We start from the raw sequence: 19,484 nt of genomic DNA, 5'->3' as shown, positions 1-19,484 counted from the left end.
CATCGAGCAAGCACAGCCGAGCTGAAAACGCAGCCAAAACACTGGCATAAAGTATGCCAGCGCTGCTGAAACGGGGCGGAATCTGCAGTAACGCAGCGTTGAAAAACGTTGCGTTTCTGCAAATGCCCTGTGTGAGGGAGGCCTCAGACTCCACAGAACTCAGGCCTGTATAACCTACAAAATAGCCGCACGCAGAGGCGTAACTTGAAGCTCCCGGGCTCTGATGCAAAACCTGTAACAGGGCCCCCAACTATAATGCTTTATTCATAGTACTGGGCTACATATATGGAGAAGAGAGGCCTTATGGGCCCCCTAAGGTTCCTGGGCCCGGGTGCAACCGCATCCCCTGCATCCTCTATAATTACGCCCCTAGCCGCACGGTTAAAACTTTGAAAAGTGGAAAATAATTTCCAAACAAAAAGGAGTTGTTACTAAAAACTAAACCTGTGCCATAATTGTGTGGTAAACGCAGAGGAACCAAAACTAACACAAAGGGGTTGTCCACCATAAGTGGAGCTCTCCCCATGTTCCAGCAGCAGTAGAAGGGCAGCAAACAGAGGCGCAACTTGAAGCTCCTGGGCCCCAATGCAAAACTTGTAACAGGGCCTCCAACTATAATGCTTTACTCATAGTACTGGGTTCCTTATATGGAGAAGAGAGGCCTCATGGGCCCACTAAGGCTCCTGGGCCCGGGTGCAACCGCATCCCCTGCATCCTCTATAGTTACACCCCTGGCAGCAAATGGTACTGGGAAAATATAGAAGCAAGAGAATTATCACAGAGTCCATATATTCTTCTTTACACTAATTGGCACCCACTGAGTTCTGCAGACCAAGAACGACCTCTGTGCATTGTGTGTCTCACTAGTTACTTACAGCCTATCAGTGTTCAGATCTTTATACATACACTATCCTACCAAAAGGAATTGGACACCTGAGCAAGAATCAAAACTAGTATTTATTTCTTATAGTATAGTATTTATACTTAGTGGGCCTCCTTTGGCCCTAATGACATCGGATATGCTCTGTGGCATACTTTCTGTTAATGTCTGATACACTTCAGCTGGCGTTTCCTTTAATTCATCCTGCAAACATCTGGGGAGTTCTCTCAAAGTAGATGCATCAACTGGTCTACAGTGGTACAAGGACAGTGGAGAAAGGTAAGAATGTTTTAAGGAGTGATGAATCACACTACTCCATCTACAAAGCAGATGGACACACCTGGGTGTGGAGGACGCCTGGGGACACCTTTTGCCTGAGGTTCCATTACGGTCTGGGGAAGTTTTGTGTTGCATGGTCTCTGTATGTTGTTGTAGTGACAAGAACCATGAACACAGAGGTGTACCTTCATATTCTAGACAATACTTTGCTGCTGACAATGTGGCAATACTCTGGGAATGGTCAGCGATACTTACAAGAAGACAACCTTGTCCCAAATCCAACGCTGTTTTACATGCAGAATGGTTTTACTGCACTTCAAAAGAAAGACGGCTGCCTCTCTAGTGCCACCTACAGGTAGTTACAATGCAGACCAATGGCTAGCTAGTTTGTGTGAATGGGTCAGGTGGCCAGTTCCCACTGCTTACTGTCAATCAAGTCTGACATCACCTGTTGACAATGCGGACCTCCCAATTTAGACATTTACAGCCCTTGGAACTGAAACGAAGAAGAGCCTTTACTACAAAATGGGAGGGACTATGGGAGATTGTAGGAGTACATGGGGCCGCGGCTGCAAAGCTATGCAGCTAGTCCTGCTGACATGGGGATGTGACAGTCTTTTTTGGCCATAAAGACTCTCCATCAGTTAAATTAGTACACAAAGCATGTCACGCAGCCAATCTGAACCCATTCAGTAACCTGTTGTGTGTTACTGTATCTATATAAAGGGAAGAACATCCCAAGGTGACGGAAATGGGAAAGCACCATGTTAGAGTGGCATGGTTGCCAAATGGCTTGCTAAGCAGCTGCTTTTACTTTGCTCAGTGCAATTTGGTGTGCCCGAGAAGTCAGGAGGTCTAGCCTCTCATGCTGTAAGCTAGGTGCTTACAGACTGTAGAGGTGAATTGGAGAGCTGTCCCACAATAGGGCAATCAGATTTTCTTAAGTTTTCCATGTCTTCTGTACCTCAGGCGTCCTTGCCCCATCATAGCCCGGCGCCGAAGGAAATAGGAGACTGTAAATTTCCATTACTGTGAAACCTGAACTTGTGAATGAACTTATTACAGAGTTACCTAATAAAGCCTGTTGATTCTTTAAGCAACAGATGCAAATTCTTGGCCAAACTAGCCTGAGTGAAGCATAGTAAATGCCTACTGTGTGCGCCCAAGTTTGGATATTTCTAGAACAGGAATACCATACCCCCGCTGCTGCCTCTGTGGTAAGACCTCAGCCGGAGGATGCTCCATAGTTTAGCTCTTGACCGGAGAAACAACCTAAAAGGTGCTGACTTGAACTTTACAATTGCATACTTTTTCCCAAACCGGCATTACCATAAAAATACGTACTAGTTGGACTTTACTGGATTTCATATTTATTTCAATGAAGTAAAACCTTGCATGTGCTCTCTTGGGGTTTGGACCGGCTTATTCTTGGCACTGACAGAATCCCTTCTGCTGGACCCCCACAAATCCCTGAATGCAATCTGGTTCACAAGTTGAAAAGTGGGGCAAATACAACTTACAGTCTACTTCTATGCAATGTGTCCCAACTTCCCAATTATCAGTGTACCTCGCTCTGAAGAATCATGACAGCATGGTTGAAATGATGATGCTCCAAGGTGGCTGACGTTCCGTAGAGCTGAGACAGAGCTGAGCCGCTTCTGAAAGTAGGAAAGAAAGAAAATCAGAACAATGACACTTGTCACTGTGTCACGCAAAGTCGGCATCCCAACGATTTCATCAATCTGACTGAGCTGCAGAAGTGACAGGCGGTGACTTGATGTTCACTGACCTTGTAGACAAAAGAATACTATACCTGAACCATGGTATAACAGGCTGAATACTGAGCCAATATGCTGCAGAGGAACAAATAATATGTTTTCACCAAAAATACCATGAAAATCCATTGGCATTTGTACCGTCAATCTATAGTGTATCATCTTCAGTAATGCTTCTTCAACAGAATAACCCTTCTATTATAGGAGTATAATGGAAGTTGTCCCAACTTCGTGAAGGGGGCTAAATTAAGTAATGGGCATGTTCATTACAAGATAGCTAAAAACGATTTGCAATACTGTTAAATGGGCTATAAAGCAGAGGAGCCTCACAGAACACTGAAAGTGGAGCAAAAATGACATGAAAACAGGTGAAGTGACTAATTATTCACCGATTATCTCATTACATTGGACTCCTGTGAAAGGATGGGAAATATTGGGGAGCAAATGAACAGTCAGTTCTTGAAGTTGATGTGTTACGCCCCTTTTACAAGCAAACCGCTTGCTAGAACGATCAGTGATAAATCCATGATCGGATCTTTCAGGGAGACCTAAAAATCATAGTTGGTCTGCCGCTGCATCGTTCTGTGTAAACAGGCCGTCATTCATCCATTCATCTATCAAAGACCGTTTGTTTACTGCTTTTAGTGTTTCAAAACATCTAAAATGACCCACATCTGTGTCTACCATTCCCTTGCAGACTAATGTGTCTCCATAGTTGCAAACTACAATTAAACCATTTGCAGTCTTCTCTGGCAGCCATAATTGATTGTGTGTGTCCTACTGGCTAATATACAAGCAAATGTTAGGGGGACAGTTAAATGTCAACCTGACTGCAGGATCAGACTACACTGGAATGTTTGTAGTCTGTAACCTTGGAGACACATGGGTCTGCTTGGACGCTTTAAGCATAAAATGGTTAGATACTTTTAATATATGTTACAAAAGTGGGCATACCCTTCTCTAAGAGCACCCTATGAAATGAGAGGAAGTCTACTGAGTTTACTCTTTCCTTCTTAGCAGAGAGTTAATTTGGAGATGGCTCTTGGCTTTAGGTAACGAGGCAAGTTCAGTGAAGGAAAACCCCTTTATTAATTCAACTTTTCATATCAGAGCATCTAATAACTGCCTTAAAAAAGCAAAAAATGACTACAGGGAAATGAAAATTAAAGAAGTGTGCTTGTGGATGAGTGTGACCACTTGTCATATTCTGCTCTCCACCGTGTTCTTTTCTGTGACGGTGGTTGAGCAATGCTGAGAACCTCGTCAAACTTTATAATACTACGGCAGTGGAGACAATAATTGGGTCAAGGGCTGGAGGGCTAAATGGTTAAAATGTGGCAGTAGAAGAACTAAGGAATGTAATTATGAAATGGAGAATTGTTGTGAGGGGGTGGAGAAGAGGATTGGACTGTCACAAGAGATTTATGTGCCTTACTATTTCACTTCTGGATCCCAGCCTATGATGACAAGATGGGTTTTCATTCTCCAGAAATGAGTATAAGAGATTGTACTTGGAAACAAATAGACTAAGACTCCATGGAGGGTGTCCTGAAAAGTTGCACTGCCGTGATATTTAATCATCATGGCAGCTGTGATATGGTATGTCGAGTTAGGATGACGACACTTGTGCCAAAATGACCAGGGTACAGGTCTACCCCGAACACTTTGAAAACTACTCCACAACCTGTTCCTGTCCTTATGGTTTGAGTCTTCAGGGGGCATGTTTGCTTTTGATAGTATATTTCCACCAAGCTCTAAAAAGAAAACAGCCAAAAATATTAGCTAATGCAGTGGTGGAGATATATCAAGACTATTGCCAAGGAAAAACTGAGTAGTCATCTTTGCTAACCAAAAGCAGCAGGTTGTTAGCTTTGGGTAGTTTATCTATTTTTCCTTCATTCCAGTTTGATTAAAGGGGTTGTATCAAGATCACAATTTATTCCCTATCCACAGGATAAGGGATAACTTGCTGATAAGTGCGGGTCTCATTGCTCATCTCAGCACTTAATTTAGTCTCCTACTCACTGTGGGGAGGGCAGTAAGCCCACAATGAGGAGGATGATGGAAGAGGGATCCCAGATCTCGGGATCAGTGGGGTCTCAGTGGTGAGACCCCCACCGATCAGCAAGAATTGCGATTTTAGCACAAATCCTTTAAAGTCGTTGTCTTGTTGTAGACCATTGTTGCCCTATCATCAGGATAGGCCATCAATAGTAGATCAATGGGGTCTGCCGCCTGGGAAGTATGCTGATCAGCTGTTCACAAGGCTGGTGTGCTTCATGCACTGAATTGATTTAGACAGGAAGCAGATAGCCCTATTCCCACTACAAAGGCCAGGCTTGGTATTGCAGGCAAAGTTATCATTGAAGTGAATGGAAACTTTGTTTGTAATACCAAGCCTGGCCACTACTGTGAGAATGGAGCTGCCTGCTTCCTACAAAAATCAACTCAATGTAAAAGTTCACCAGACCAGTAAACAGATGATCATCGGGAATTCCAGGCAACAAATTCGCACTAATCTAATATTGATGGCCTATTTTGCAAATAGGCCATGGATGCTTTACAACTAGAAAACCCCTTTAAATTTCCTCCATGCACATTGTAAAAACTTTGCACTCTCTGTATTTACAGTTGCACTTTGCATGCTAATAAGTCCTAACATATTTTCTCAGTACATATGTGCCAGACTCTCCATACCCAGATGTGTCATTTATTATTAAGATAGTATATCTTCAATAAAGTTTAGTTCTTCTACTGCTGCCATTTTATTTGTTAACACCCAAATTTAAAGGGTACCTATCACCACAATTTACCTCCATATGGCACCACCATGTTGCGTTAGTAGTTGCCATAAACAGTATCTCAGATTTTTTTCCCATCTTAAATTATCAATGGTACCTGCCAATTCTGACCACTGAGGTTTTCCCACCTGCTACCCTGTTTCCCTGAAAATAAGACATACCCTGAAAATAAGACATAGCATGATTTTCCAGAATTTTTGAGAATGCAAAATGATTTTTCAGGCTTTTTGAGGATGCTTAAAATACAAGCCCTACTCCAAAATTAAGCCCTGCTAACAGTTAATTAAAAAAGTCAATTTAAATAGCGTGCAGGCAGCTATACATGTAAAAAAGTTAAACCATTTTGAACAAAAATTAATATAAGACACTGCCTTATTTTCGGGGAAACACGGTATGTGTAAATGAGCTCTTCAGCATCACCAAGAAAACTCTGCCTTCAGGTCCATGAATAGGTGACAAAAATGCCAGCTCCTGATATCCTCATAATCTTGTTGGAAATCCCACACATACACGAGCAGTGTATTACTCAATGCATGTGCATAATGGTGATCACAGTCCCCTGTGGTTTCATTTTTGCACTATGCATGCATCAGGGGAATGGCAGTGGCTAGCATTCCACAATCACATTACATCACCCGATTAGATCTCAGCCGCACCGCATGAGCAGTCTAAGAATGAATCCAGTGGGGACTGTGATAGTAATTATGTGTATGCACTGTGCAGTACACTGCTCGTGCATGCATGGGATTCCATTTGCAGGAGACAGGGAGGAATGGATGGCAATCAACTGAAAAAGGGTATCCTTACCTCTGAGTGTCATAAAAATGCTGGACTCATCAAAACTGCCCAGTAGACTTATCTCTCCACATTACCATATGGTGTGGAAAAACTTCAGAAACAATCTAGATTCTGGGACTCTTTTACAAACAATTAGGCATCTAAGGAACATGTTTTTATCACATTTTCTGATCAAAGCATGTGTGTAGTGTCTTAAAGCCAATTTACACGTAATTATTATCGCTCAAAATTCGTTCAAATGACCGAAAATGAGCGATAATTGTTACATGTAAAAGCGGGCATCGTGCACTTTTCGCCTGAAGGATGATTTTAAGGTGAACTTAAAATCCATCATTCAGCAGCAGAAAGATAAGTATCTCTCAGTAGACCGCAGGCTGTGTTCTCTGCGGGATCCGGGAGATTAGATTGCATTCTGCCAGCAGCCCCAACGAGAACAATAGAACTGTGTACACAGCTGGGCATACGATTAGTCACATGCTGGGCTCTGCAAATAGCTCCTGGAGGCACATTTACATGCAAATGAAGATGATAAAGTGTTAACGGACATTAGTGTCCATTAACATTTTATTCAAAAAAATCGTTAAACGTTTCAATACTTTGAAAGATTATCTTTGCATGTAAATGGGCCTTTAGACTAATGATGCATAGTAATGCACAGTGTGCATCAGGTAGTCAGAGAAGTGGTGTGGCCATCTTTGTTTGTCCAGAACCAGAGAGTGACTTTAAAAAATGAAATAATTTTGACTGGCTGCCACCCCCTCTAGGGGGTGCTAAGTGCATGAGGATTTAAACTGCATGGGAGCTATATACATATATACATGTATGCATTGAGCTCCCCCCTCTGGTGAGTGCAGGAATTAAATGGATAATGAAGAAAACAGAACATTCTTGACATCAGTGTATCTATATGAGCAGCAGAAATGAGCCCTTGAATTTAAGACGCCTGCTTATACAAGAAAAAATACCGTTGACAGCATGAAATGAAAGTAATCCTGCAATTAAAGCAAGAAGAGTTGTTGCATCATTTCCCATAATGTGTTTACACAGCAGTAGATGGCTCTGTTCATGGAGCATAAAAATGAATATTCCTATATATAAATCTACACGTCAATGAACAGAATGTAAGAGATTTACTAATTAAATTCTGCACAGTGTAACAATGGATAAACTTACTTGGCCTGGAAGGCATTATTGGTTCCTCTGTGGTCAAGATCATGACATAGACACCCCACCAGCACAGCCAGTATCTCTGTCTCAGTGAGAATTTCCTGGAACCCTGCAGTCTGCAGATTGAAAACAAATATGACTATAAATCTTGCATGCAGTAAACCTGAAGAATATCGGCTGATGTGGAAAAAAACAGCTTTATTTTCATTCTTCCCAGTAAAAGTTTTTTTTTCACATAGGTAATCTTACAAAACAGATGTATACTGTAAATAATTTAAAGGAATTGTCCTAAAAGTTTGAGTAATTAAATGAGTTGCAGGAAAAGTTATAAAGTAAACAAAAACAAGCATTACTCACTTGTTCTATCACCCGCGGCTCCAGCGCTGATGCTCTGGTGGTCCCTGATGGTCTTTACCTAACTGGGTGAATGAAGTGCCGCTACAGACAATCAGTGGCCTCAGTGGTGATGCTAGCATTTATGACACAAAGCTGCTGAGCCCAGTGATTGTATGGGGCACATCATCGCTCTAGAAAAATGAAAACCGGCAGGGACCATCAGAGTCCCGGCGCCGGAGCGGCAGGGGATAGAATAGATGAGTGATGTTTGTTCTTTTCCTTTATAACATTTCCTGCAGCTAGTTTGATTTCTTCAACTCTCAAACAACCCTATAATGCTATATACAGTAGCAATACTAGCTTGTCATCACTTGTTTGTAGGCTAGAGACCATTAAGTATTAGGTCTTCTTTCAGATGTCCTCCATTATTCTAGGTTTGTCACAATTAAAAGTTTCTGGTCTTTAAAGGAACAATAAGCAACCATCAACATGAATTTCTGCAGATCCAATGAATATAGATTACCCCGGAGAGAATCCAGCCACTTGTCCAGCTTCTCATTCAGGAACCCAATTCTTGCCACAATTGGACTCATAGGTGGAGGAGATATGATGATTTATCCGATCAGTCATTGACGACTTTCGGTCACTTTGTGATCGCATGGCATACATGCTTCCCTGTCTTTGGCCGCTTCCTTCAGATTTTCCACAGCCATGTTCATGTCAACCTTGATTGTGTCTAGCCAGCGTGTTTATTGGTGTTGTGTTCTTCTGGATCAACTGACTGTGCCGAGCATTAATGTTGTTTCAAGAGAATTATGACATGACTAGAGTATGAAAGCCGTTGCTTGGTGATTTTGCTTTCTAGTGATACTTTTATGTATTTTGTGCATGATATGAATGTTGGGGTTATTCACATAGACATAGTCCACCTGTTTCGGTGTCGAAACTCCCAGATGTGCAGATGGGAGCTACGAATTTGCCCATTGAAGGGTTACATGATCTGCACATGCGCTGGTCTACAAACTGCTGGCGTATGCGTGAGGGATGAAAGCACTCCAGTAGATGATGTGAACCCTGAAACCGAGGTGGGTGAGGTTGATGTTAACAACTCCGGCCAGAAGAGACATCTAGGTCCACCCACCAGACTGGACCATGGACGTTTGCACACGGGCCAGGAGATCTTAAAAATCGTTTTATGCAGGTATGTTTTCACAAGGGAAGAAAAAGTTATTGATGGAAATTGCTCTAATTCACATCTCTACCAAGGTAATTAGTTTAGTTGTGTTTCAACTGCTGACAGGTTCTCTGTACACAAAATACAATATAAGCCAAAGAGAACCCGAGTATTATATAACACCGTTGTTAGTGGATTACTGTACGGAACCTAGGACTATAGTGTCCCAATATTCGCTTCACACATATCGAAAATTAACACTTGAAATTTAATAACTGGTTGGAAGACTTAGCAACGACTGTAGTCACATACTTCTTACTGTAAAATCTGATGATGGCAAGCTATCTCCGATCCTGGCCATTGCAGAAGCAACTCCATTGTATATTACACCTTGCTCTTGCAGCGGATTGGGCATGCTCAGCGCTTGAGCCAGCTACTTCCCAATGCCATACATATGAGGAATAACATCATATATGTACGAAATAACTCATATGTGTTCAAGTATCCTGGGGACAGGGCTTTTTTTTTTTTTTAAAGATTAATAAAATGTTAATATAAAAATAAAACAAATAAAAATACAAAGAACTCTTTCAAAAAGATGTGTACCCCAAAACTGTGTTATTAAAACTACAATTTGTTGTAGCTGTAATCGTACTGACCTGCAGAAAAAAAGTTTAGATGGCATTTACTGGACGATGAATATTGCAAACAAAGGCAAAAAGCTGTTGCAGAATATTTTGTGAAAAGTCCCCAAGGGAGCAACCAGACAGCATTTTTGTACACACTGTGGAATTCCCTCTAGGGAATTCCAACACAGATGACGAAAACAGCATTGAGATGGAATCCCCAAACAGACCCATTCACTATCAAGTAGTCAGACGGACCCTACTTTAGTGCCCGTTTGACAAGGGTTCTGTTTGTTTCCACTGTATTCGGAGTATAGAATAGCACTGTGCTGTTGTATACTCCAAATATAGCAGAAACAAATGGAATACTTGTCAAACGGGGTGTCCATTTGACTAATGCTAGTGAAAGGATCTGTTCAGGGGTTCCATGCTGTTTTCGGCATCAGTGACAGAACGCTGAGCTGGATTCCCACAGCATAGTGAAAAACACAGTGTAAATGCTCCCTTACCACCTCAGTGGTCTTTTGGCCTATATCAGGGACGATATAAATAAAGATGAGCGAGCATACTCGCTAAGGGCAATTACTCGAGCGAGCATTGCCCTTAGCGAGTACCTGCCCACTCGGAAGAAAAGATTCAGCTGCCGGCAGGGGAGAGCGGGGAGGAACGGAGGGGAGATTTCTCTCTCCCTCTCTCCCCCCGCTCACCCCTGCTCACTGCTGCAACTCACCTGTCACCCACGTCGGCAGCCGAACCTTTTCTTCCGAGTGGGCAGATACTCGCTAAGGACAATGCTCGATCGAGTAATTGTCCTTAGCGAGTATGCTCGCTTATCTCTAGATACGTATTTTTAAAGTGTATTAAAAAGATTAATAAAGTTTAATAGGTTATTTGTGAATCAGCACATAAGAAATAGATCCTAGAGACAAGTGATTCACCCCAAAGTCATCTACAAATAAGGTTACTTCTTGATTGGAGCCCCGTTGTATTAGTGGCCCATTATCATGCAGAGCCTGGGTAGAATTCTCCGGTACTCTCTAGGCCAAACTGACTCTGCTCCTATGTCCTATAATGTGGGGTGCTCCGATTGATTTGTTTCAGGAACTCAATCCAGTTCTAACAGCCCACCACAAAATATACATATATACCGAAGATAAAGGAGAAAGAGAAATGTTTACACTTTAAAATCGGAACAATAATCATTAAAAGAGACAAAGGGAAGCATAAATCAGTGTTTTGTAGCCACACATCTGACACATGCTCATTAGCATTCACCATAGAGAATAAATAAGTTTCCTTATATCACTACACTACATAGCAAAATAATAGCTTTTCTCTCAGAATTTTCTTGGCTGATTCCTTTATGTATTCAAATCTAAGGGAATAAAAAAGGATAATTAAAGCCTTTCCTTACCTATGGCATAATGCATAAAAGTAGGTTATCACCATATCATGCAATTCATTTCTGCAGACGAGAATGACCTTCATAACTCACTTTAAGATCCTTCACTCATGAATTACAACTCATTCTTATTCTAGTTTCCACTCCTGCAATATCCATTTCTCCTCAGGATTCTTCCCTGAGCTTCTCTAAAGTGAGTAGATTTTATATCACTCGGGTAAAACATGTTTATTGTACTGACTTTAAGAAGACGTTTCTGATTTTTCATATAACTGGACAACAGTCAAGGGCTTTTTATTGTCTCTTTCCCAAAGCCTTAAAAGACAAAAGTTGTGGTTCTTCACCTTGGTCAAGGAAAAACGACTTTCATTCTTCTATATATTTCTATAGAGGATTTCCGGCATTATACAATAATATCCTATCTGTAGGATCCAACCCCCATGACCTCTGGTGAACACAAGAACAAAGGCACAAGTGTGTCTATTTAGGTGAATGTAGTGGCAGGAGCAGCCATATATACAGTCATGATACTGTGTCTAGGTATACATTGAAGAGGCCCCTTTGTTCTGTTGATTGGGGTTATATCTTGTTACTCACTTTCCAGCTCCATGTCCCAACGAGCATCCACAGCTCGTGCTGGTGGTCGTATCGGATTGCTGGGCACCTGGTTACTTCCTCCACCATTCTTGATCTCAGCTGCAGTCTTTCCAGATTCATTAATGGCTCTCCTCTTTCTCACTGGCAACCAGCGCCTGTAGATGTCCGGCCTAGTGACCTCTTTAAAGGACATTTGTCCACCAATGTGTTGCCTAGTGATTGACGTTCTTTTTGTCATGGCTTTTGTTTCTGTGTTTTTGCTAATCTGTTTGACTCCTCAAATTGATCCCGATTCTGACATCAGCCTGGTTGTTTACCAAGTTTCTCTTTCGTCCTTCAGATTGTGTATCTGCTACACGTTTCCTCCTGGTGTTTACCCTTGGCTCTATTCCTGTCATTGCGCTTATGTTATCCTTTGGCCCTTGATATTCTTGACTGTTCTTACGGCGATGACCCTTAGGTTTATACTTATTGATAACTCCTATCTTATCCTCTGGCCCTTGGCATTCTTGACTGCTCTCTTGGTGATTAACCTTGGTTCTGTTCCTGACTCCACTATAGCTGTATCAGCACTTCTAGTGCTAATCCATGTCTATTCTGGGGACTGCAACCTAGGAGGCCTTCCTGCAAAATCCATACTTTCTTGCAAGGTTTAAGAGCATCCATTAGACTACACACCTCATTCTACTCAGTGCCAAATCCCTTATGGGTAAAGAATCCACATCTTGGGTACTTGATTGTAACAGATCTCCACCCATCACATACTGATGGCCTATCCCATTGGTGGCGAACCTATGGCACGCGTGCCAGAGGTGGCACTTAGAGCCCTCCCTGCTGGCATGCTCCGCCATCGGCCGCTCACCACTTTAATGACAAACGAGGAGGAGGGGGTAAGTATGTGGGTCTCAGGGGAGGATAAGGGGGCCGCTGTGGGGTGTCACCATTACTACTGGGAGCCGCTGTGGGGAGTCACCATTATTAGTGAGGGCCGCTGTGGGGTGTCACCATTACTACTGGGGGCCGCTGTGGGGTGTCACCATTACTACTGGGGGCCGCTGTGGGGTGTCACCATTACTACTGGGGGCAGCTGTGGGGTGTCACCGTTACTACTGGGGGCAGCTGTGGGGTGTCACCGTTACTACTGGGGGCAGCTGTGGGGTGTCACCGTTACTACTGGGGGCAGCTGTGGGGTGTCGCTGTTACTACTGGGAGCAGCTGTGGGGTGTCACCATTACTACTGGGGGCTGCTGTGGGGTGTCACCATTACTACTGGGGGCTGCTGTGGGGTGTCACCATTACTACTGGGGGCTGCTGTGGGGTGTCACCATTACTACTGGGGGCTGCTGTGGGGTGTCACCATTACTACTGGGGGATGCTGTGAGGTGTCACCATTACTACTGGGAGCCACTGTGGGGTGTCACCATTACTATTGGGAACCGCTGTGGGGTGTCACCATTACTACTTGGGGCTGCTGTGGGGTGTCACCATTACTACTTGGCGCCGCTGTGGGGTGTCACCATTACACTGGGGGCTGCTGTAGGGTGTCACCATTCCACTGAGGTCCGCTGTGGGGTGTCACCATTCCACTGAGGTCCGCTGTGGGGGTGTAATTATTACACTGGGGGCTGCTGTGGGGGTGTCACTATTATACTGGGGGCCGCTGTGGGTGTGTCACTATTATACTGGGGGCCGCTGTGGGTGTGTGCTTGTCACTATTTTCTCTTGGGGTGGAAGGGGTCACTATCATCACTGGGGTCGCTGCGGGGGGGTGGACGGGAAGGGCACCATTACCGCTGGGATATGTTTAGATGTGGTGGAAATGGGCAGGGCTGTTTCAAGATAGACAGAATTTGTCACAGAAATTTCCGCTGAGGACATTCTGCAGTATTTCCAAAAAGCAGTCAAAATCTGCACGCTGCCTTTTTTGAAGCGGCCCTGTCCTTTTTAGAACGAGGGGGGTAAAAATCATACGTAGTGATAAGCCCCGCCCCCTGAATTGTTGGCACTGTTTGATAAATAAGTGGGCTTTGGGTTGTAGTTTGGGCACTCGGTCTCTAAAAGGTTCGCAATCACTGGCCTATCCTAAAGAAATGCCATGAATATATACTTCCGGAAAACCATTTAAAACCATACAATGGGCTTTGGTCACACTGGACAAGATCCCATCACTGGAAAGCAGGAACACAATTCAATTTGTGGCACTAAATATAATACCTAAATGGTACTACATTCATGTGAATAAAACTAGATAACCTTATCTCTTTGTGATTTCTACATAAAGAATAATGTCCCCCCCCCCCCACGGCTGGTTAAGGTTTGCCAGGTGCAGTAAACCAAAATGTCCCAAATCTCTTTCAGTCAGTGGTTATACATCGCATAATGTACTTCAATGGAAACCAAAGATGGGAATATCACTTGAGAGGCGAGCGCCACTCCAAGAATCCCGGACACAAGTACCAATCTTCTATGTCAATAGCTTCCTCCACTTCCAAAAACCAACCTTCAAATCTAATACAGAAGAAACAATATAGTGCAATAATGCTTTGGCAACAAGATAAGTATGAGTACCCCCTTTTATTATGCTCACAGACGACAAGCAAAAACAATTCAGCATGGAGAGTCTTAATCTGCCTGATTCAGGTTTCGCTTCCTACCCGACAAGTTGTGATGACAATACTCCCCCTAACAGTGGAGTAGCTTGCAGCTGCTGTGACGTAAGACACATGGCCATGGAATTAACCCCCCCCCCCCCCCCCCCCCGGCCTGGGATCAGGCTGGGAGGGAGAACGGGGGAGAGCCAAGAGCATTCGGGTGGCAGAAGTGACAGGCACGTGTCAGCGCCAATTCGGTTCTCTGCTTCCCTGCCAGAGAGCAGAAGTAAGTTCAACCCCTTGGATAAAGCACCCCCGAAGAGCATCCTCACTATAGGGAACAGTGCAGAGTAAGCCCCACCCAAGAAAAGTTCCTGGAGACTTAGGTCCCATTTAGACGTGACGACAGTCATCTAAACGACTGCTCGAGCACTGACGTCACCGTGACAGGCAGAGAACACTGCTGGATCACTGAGTTCTCGCTCTGCTCTCCACACTCTATGTATTAACACGCAGCGAAAAGCCTACAATATAGTTATGGTTTTTATACTGACTGAAAGTCAACGATGAAGAAACGTGAAGAATAGTAAACAAATTTTCGCAATTACACAGGACGATTATCGCTCATTTTCATTCATTTGAACGAATTTTGAGTGATATCGTCCGACGTAAATGGCCCTCTACTAGACACCTCGTAGGTGCAGTATAAATGTGTGCTGCCTCCGACTGTCACCGCCATGCTGTGCAACGCCATCCAACCTGCTTCAAGTGCTGCATGTTGTGTGCACCCCATTAAAACTGACTTATCGCTATCTAAGAGGGTCTCAGAAGGATTGAAGGAGGCTTAGCAAAACTCAAGCCACAATTTTCTAGCTTCCTACTGCCATACTCATCACAGTTCTGCACAACATGAATGTAGAGGTCAACCATTTATACTGTACTTTGTAATCATTCAGGTTTATAAATATTACTTTTTGTACTATTGATCCAATAATAAAGGTAAATGAGGTCCGCCATAATTCTCGTATATGATCCTTGACAGTTTTCACATGACAATCATTTGTCAAGCTGCCCAAAGCCCTCCTGAAGTGTGAAAGGGCTGCGCAACTACTTAGCAATTGCCAAATCAATGCACACTCCTCCAGAGCATTGTAAGTTTTACAGCCTCCTTCCAAGCTCCAGTCCTGCCGTGAGAGGCGAGGGTGGAGAAGGAGCCAGACATGTGTAATTATGCCCTGATCCGTTAGTCACCATCCCATGTCAAATTGTTTTTACACCTGTCAAATGATCATTGTTTCTGCCAGGCTGAGTCAGCGACTCTGTTATGGAGTGGTCCCAGGAACGAGCCATGGGGATTAATATTTTATGATGGCTGCATAGATATTTTATGCCCTCTGCACATCTCGCCTATCTCTACTTGTCAGTTCTACCGCAGATTCTAGTAAATCAGCAGATACTAGTACCCAATGACTGTAAACCAGGAGAAGACAACAATTCATGAAGAATACAGATGATAATTCATCTCCCAAGCAGATGTTTCTTTATTTCTTATGTAGGAGGATATGCAGGAGATGATTTTTCAGCTGGCTTTTTGGCCAACGACATGTATACTCAGAAGACCTCGTTGTCTGGATCATTGCAGACAGAATTACAGGACTGTATGGTTCTTCATAACACACAAATCCTAATTATCATCAATTACATTTGCCACTAAAATTATGTCATTTCCAGATATTATGTAGTTTTTTTCTATAGGTAATAGAAAATTATCTATGGCAGATTATAAAAGATGTGTTTTGTGTTTTACAGGGCACCCAGAGGGGTTGGACTTGATCCAAGACCTAACAAAGAAAGGTGCAGCCATTGAGTTTGCAACTGTAATAGAATTTGGGTGTACAACATTTTAAAGGGTTAACGGATGGATTCTAAAGATGGAACGTTAGCGTCTCGGTAGGACTGGGTGATAGCGATTGATGTAACTTGTGCAGCAGCGAGTGATGTGCCAAGAAAGTGTGGAGAGTAAATAAATCCGCAGTAGAGTTATCATCCATCGGGAGGGACCTGACACTGATTAATTCCAGCCCGCCCCATCTGCAACATGTTTTCTGCTACCGTCATGCAGCGTCTTGGATAAAACTTGAAACGCTCTATTGTAGCTGGCTATGCCAAGTGTTACTGACGTATGCCCTGGAAGAAAAGAAGCTGGTGGAACCCTGGGTTGGGCGAACTACTTGGCATGCTGTGTGCGTTGCAAGATGCACAGAAAATCGCACAGGAAAAAAAAATTGTGTTTTTAGTAGAGGCTTTTACATTTGCGATTTTTTTCTCGCAGCGCTGCAAGAGAAAAGTTGCAGGAGGTAATATTTTTGGGTGATATCACCCATTCTTCTCTATGGGAGCTAAACCCCCACTCAAAAAAAAAAAACGTATTGCACTCACATGTACATGTGACAAGATTTTTTTTGCTCCTATGGATAATGACGTGTGTGATTTTCACATCAGAAAATCGCAAGTGAGGGGATGCAAATGTGATGTGTTTTTCATGCAAAATGCATAGCACTCACATAGAAATTGCATCTTTTCAAGTGCCATATTGGTCTGAGTTGGGCAGATGCCATGTCGTTGGTGCAATAATGCATTAGTTGCTCAAGTGAGAAGACCTGTTATTGAGAGCTCTTTAACCAGGATAGAAGGGGTTCGCAATGAGTCTACTTCCCAGTGAGCTAGCAGAATGAGAGAAAGAGAAAGCGATAGAGAAGTGAGGTTGAGCACAGCTGAGTGATCTGGACTGGAAGAAAATGGGAATATCCATGTAAGTCAGCTGCCATCCACCACAGTTGTCAACAGAGCTTGTTACCGATTGCTGACCTTTGCCAACAAAAATATTGCACTTCCAGCATAAATCATGGTAGCTTGTCCAACTTTTTTTTCCTGTACCCTACATTACAGCCCATGTGGACGGGCACCATTAGTCTCAAGGCTGGCCAGCTGCAGAAGACATGCCAACAGCAATAGTGATGGGCAGTGTGGCAGCCAGATCTAATTTAGGTACAAGGAGGGGAGAACTAACACTAACCAAGCCTGGTGACATTGAAGTCCCTCAGGCTATACCACTGAAGGGCTTGCGTCCAGTTGACCCTGACTTGCTATGAAGCCTCAGGTGGCTTTTGGAGAAACCCTGTGAGTAGCGTACTACAAGAACTAGCTTGGGTGACTAGGATTCATGCATTGCCTTGTATCTATAGCAAGGTGTGGGGGAAGGAAGCTCTGAAGAAAAATCTGTGGCCTGTAATGGAAGAAGTGTGGGAGTGGTGAAGTCCTCCTCTTCTGGCCAAGAATGTTACAATCATCTGTCAGGTCTCAACGTGAAATAAAAAGAAATATTTTACTAATTACTATAAACTGTTTGCATCCATTTATCTGGCTGGTTAGTAAGGCTATGATGGATCTATCATATGACAGACACCAGCATCACCCAGATGGACCCTATTTATTTATACTGGGGTCTCTCAGGTCTAAGGTGTGATGGAATCTGCAATTTAATGTAACTTCAAGCGCAGATTTGAATTTAGTCAAAAATTATAATACGGTCTAGATAAACTGCCCAAATTAAAGAGGATTAACGATGTAATGGATTGCCTTTATGAAAACTATAGCAGGTCTGATTTAAGCAAGTGCAAACATAGCAGTTACCCCAGTGAATATACATTGAATTGCTACTTGATTAGAGATTCCCCAACTCTTTTGTGTGCCAATTCATTTCATAATATACATTCAATAGTTACTTTATTAGAGACTCCATCTAGTAGAGCGTTGAGCCTCCTTTGGCCTTCAGAACTGCAGAAACATCGCAGTATAGATTCAATTAGGTGATGAAGTAGTTCTGCAGGGATACTGGCCCCTGCGGACAGGAAGTTGCTTCGTGCTGACGCAAATTAGAAGGACTTACTGATATGCTCTGAACAGCTGACAGGAGGGGTTCATCAATTCCCACTGCTTGTGACAAATTCTGACCCTCCCATCATCATAGAGAAACAGAAATCAGGATTCATCAGACCAGGTGATGTTTGCCTACTGCTCAGTCATTTTTGTGCTCTTTAGCCCCCTGGAGTCTCACCTTTCTGTTCCTCTTAAACATCCATTGGCAATTGATCTGGTCATAATCTGGTCGTCCATTTCTACTAATAAATGAAGAGTTGAAAGGACATGTGTCTCTAATAAAGTGGCCATTCGGGGTATTACTCCTTCCCACCACATTTAGCCGATTCTAAACTTCTGTCAAATCGGAGGATCACTGAATCAGGTGTGTGTGTGTGCCATTATTTGGGCACTGTATGGTATTGTTATGTAGGCAGTCTATGACAATATAATGTGGGTACTATATGGTATTGTTTGTACTGGCTGGTGCTATTATTTAGGCATTGATGGTACGGTAATTTGGGCAATTATTGAAGCTTTTTAACACTCCATTTCTTTTCTCAACCACGCATACCCCTAGAACTGGGAGGGATCCTCAGCACACATTAAGTAGTGACTAACTTTTCAAGTAATCGCTTCTTATGGGATAGCGAATGTGATAGTTAGCAAAGGTGCAAATTGCTTTATTAACGACTCTTGCTGCCCATAGAAGTATATGGAGATCAGAGGGGAAGGGCCAGGGAGAGCAGCAAAGGTTCACAGAGAAGTGTTGTTAGAGCTAATGGTGAGTTATTTACTGTGTTACAGCTACTGAATTCCATCTACATAGCTTAGTAGTTCTTTAGTGTCTTCAATAAGGTTATTACCCAGTATCTATTAAACAGATCAGAATCTGCTGTTTTCTCCATGTGCAGAAATTCAATCCCGATTTCCTACAGTTAGGGTGACTGCCCACTAGAGTTTTTTTTCTGCTGCGAATCCACAGCGTTTTTTTTCCAATTGCCTATGGGACTTTATAATGTTAAAAACGCAAAGTTGTGTTGCGTTTTTATTTTTAACATTGGAAAGAATCTGGAAAAAAAAAAACGCAGCGAATTTGCAGCGGAAAAAACCCCTCTAGTGCGTAGTCACCCTTAGTCT

General features: G+C 43.1%; 1 protein-coding gene across 1 annotated transcript in view; it reads right to left on the bottom strand.

Annotated features, from left to right (window-relative positions):
* Positions 1-19,484, bottom strand: part of PDE11A (phosphodiesterase 11A) — a 472,505-nt gene that overhangs the window by 84,525 nt on the left and 368,496 nt on the right. Inside the window, exons 13-14 of the mRNA XM_066575784.1 lie at positions 7,707-7,816; positions 2,727-2,817 (exon numbers count right to left, since the gene is read on the bottom strand). Coding sequence (XP_066431881.1) covers positions 2,727-2,817; positions 7,707-7,816 — 201 coding nt within the window. The remainder of the gene's footprint in view (positions 1-2,726; positions 2,818-7,706; positions 7,817-19,484) is intronic.

The sequence above is a fragment of the Eleutherodactylus coqui genome, chromosome 8 (assembly GCF_035609145.1).
Source record: "Eleutherodactylus coqui strain aEleCoq1 chromosome 8, aEleCoq1.hap1, whole genome shotgun sequence".
NCBI lineage: Eukaryota > Metazoa > Chordata > Amphibia > Anura > Eleutherodactylidae > Eleutherodactylus > Eleutherodactylus coqui.
The sequence above is the reverse complement of the archived record's forward strand: the minus strand, read 5'-3'. Positions and strand labels throughout refer to the sequence as shown.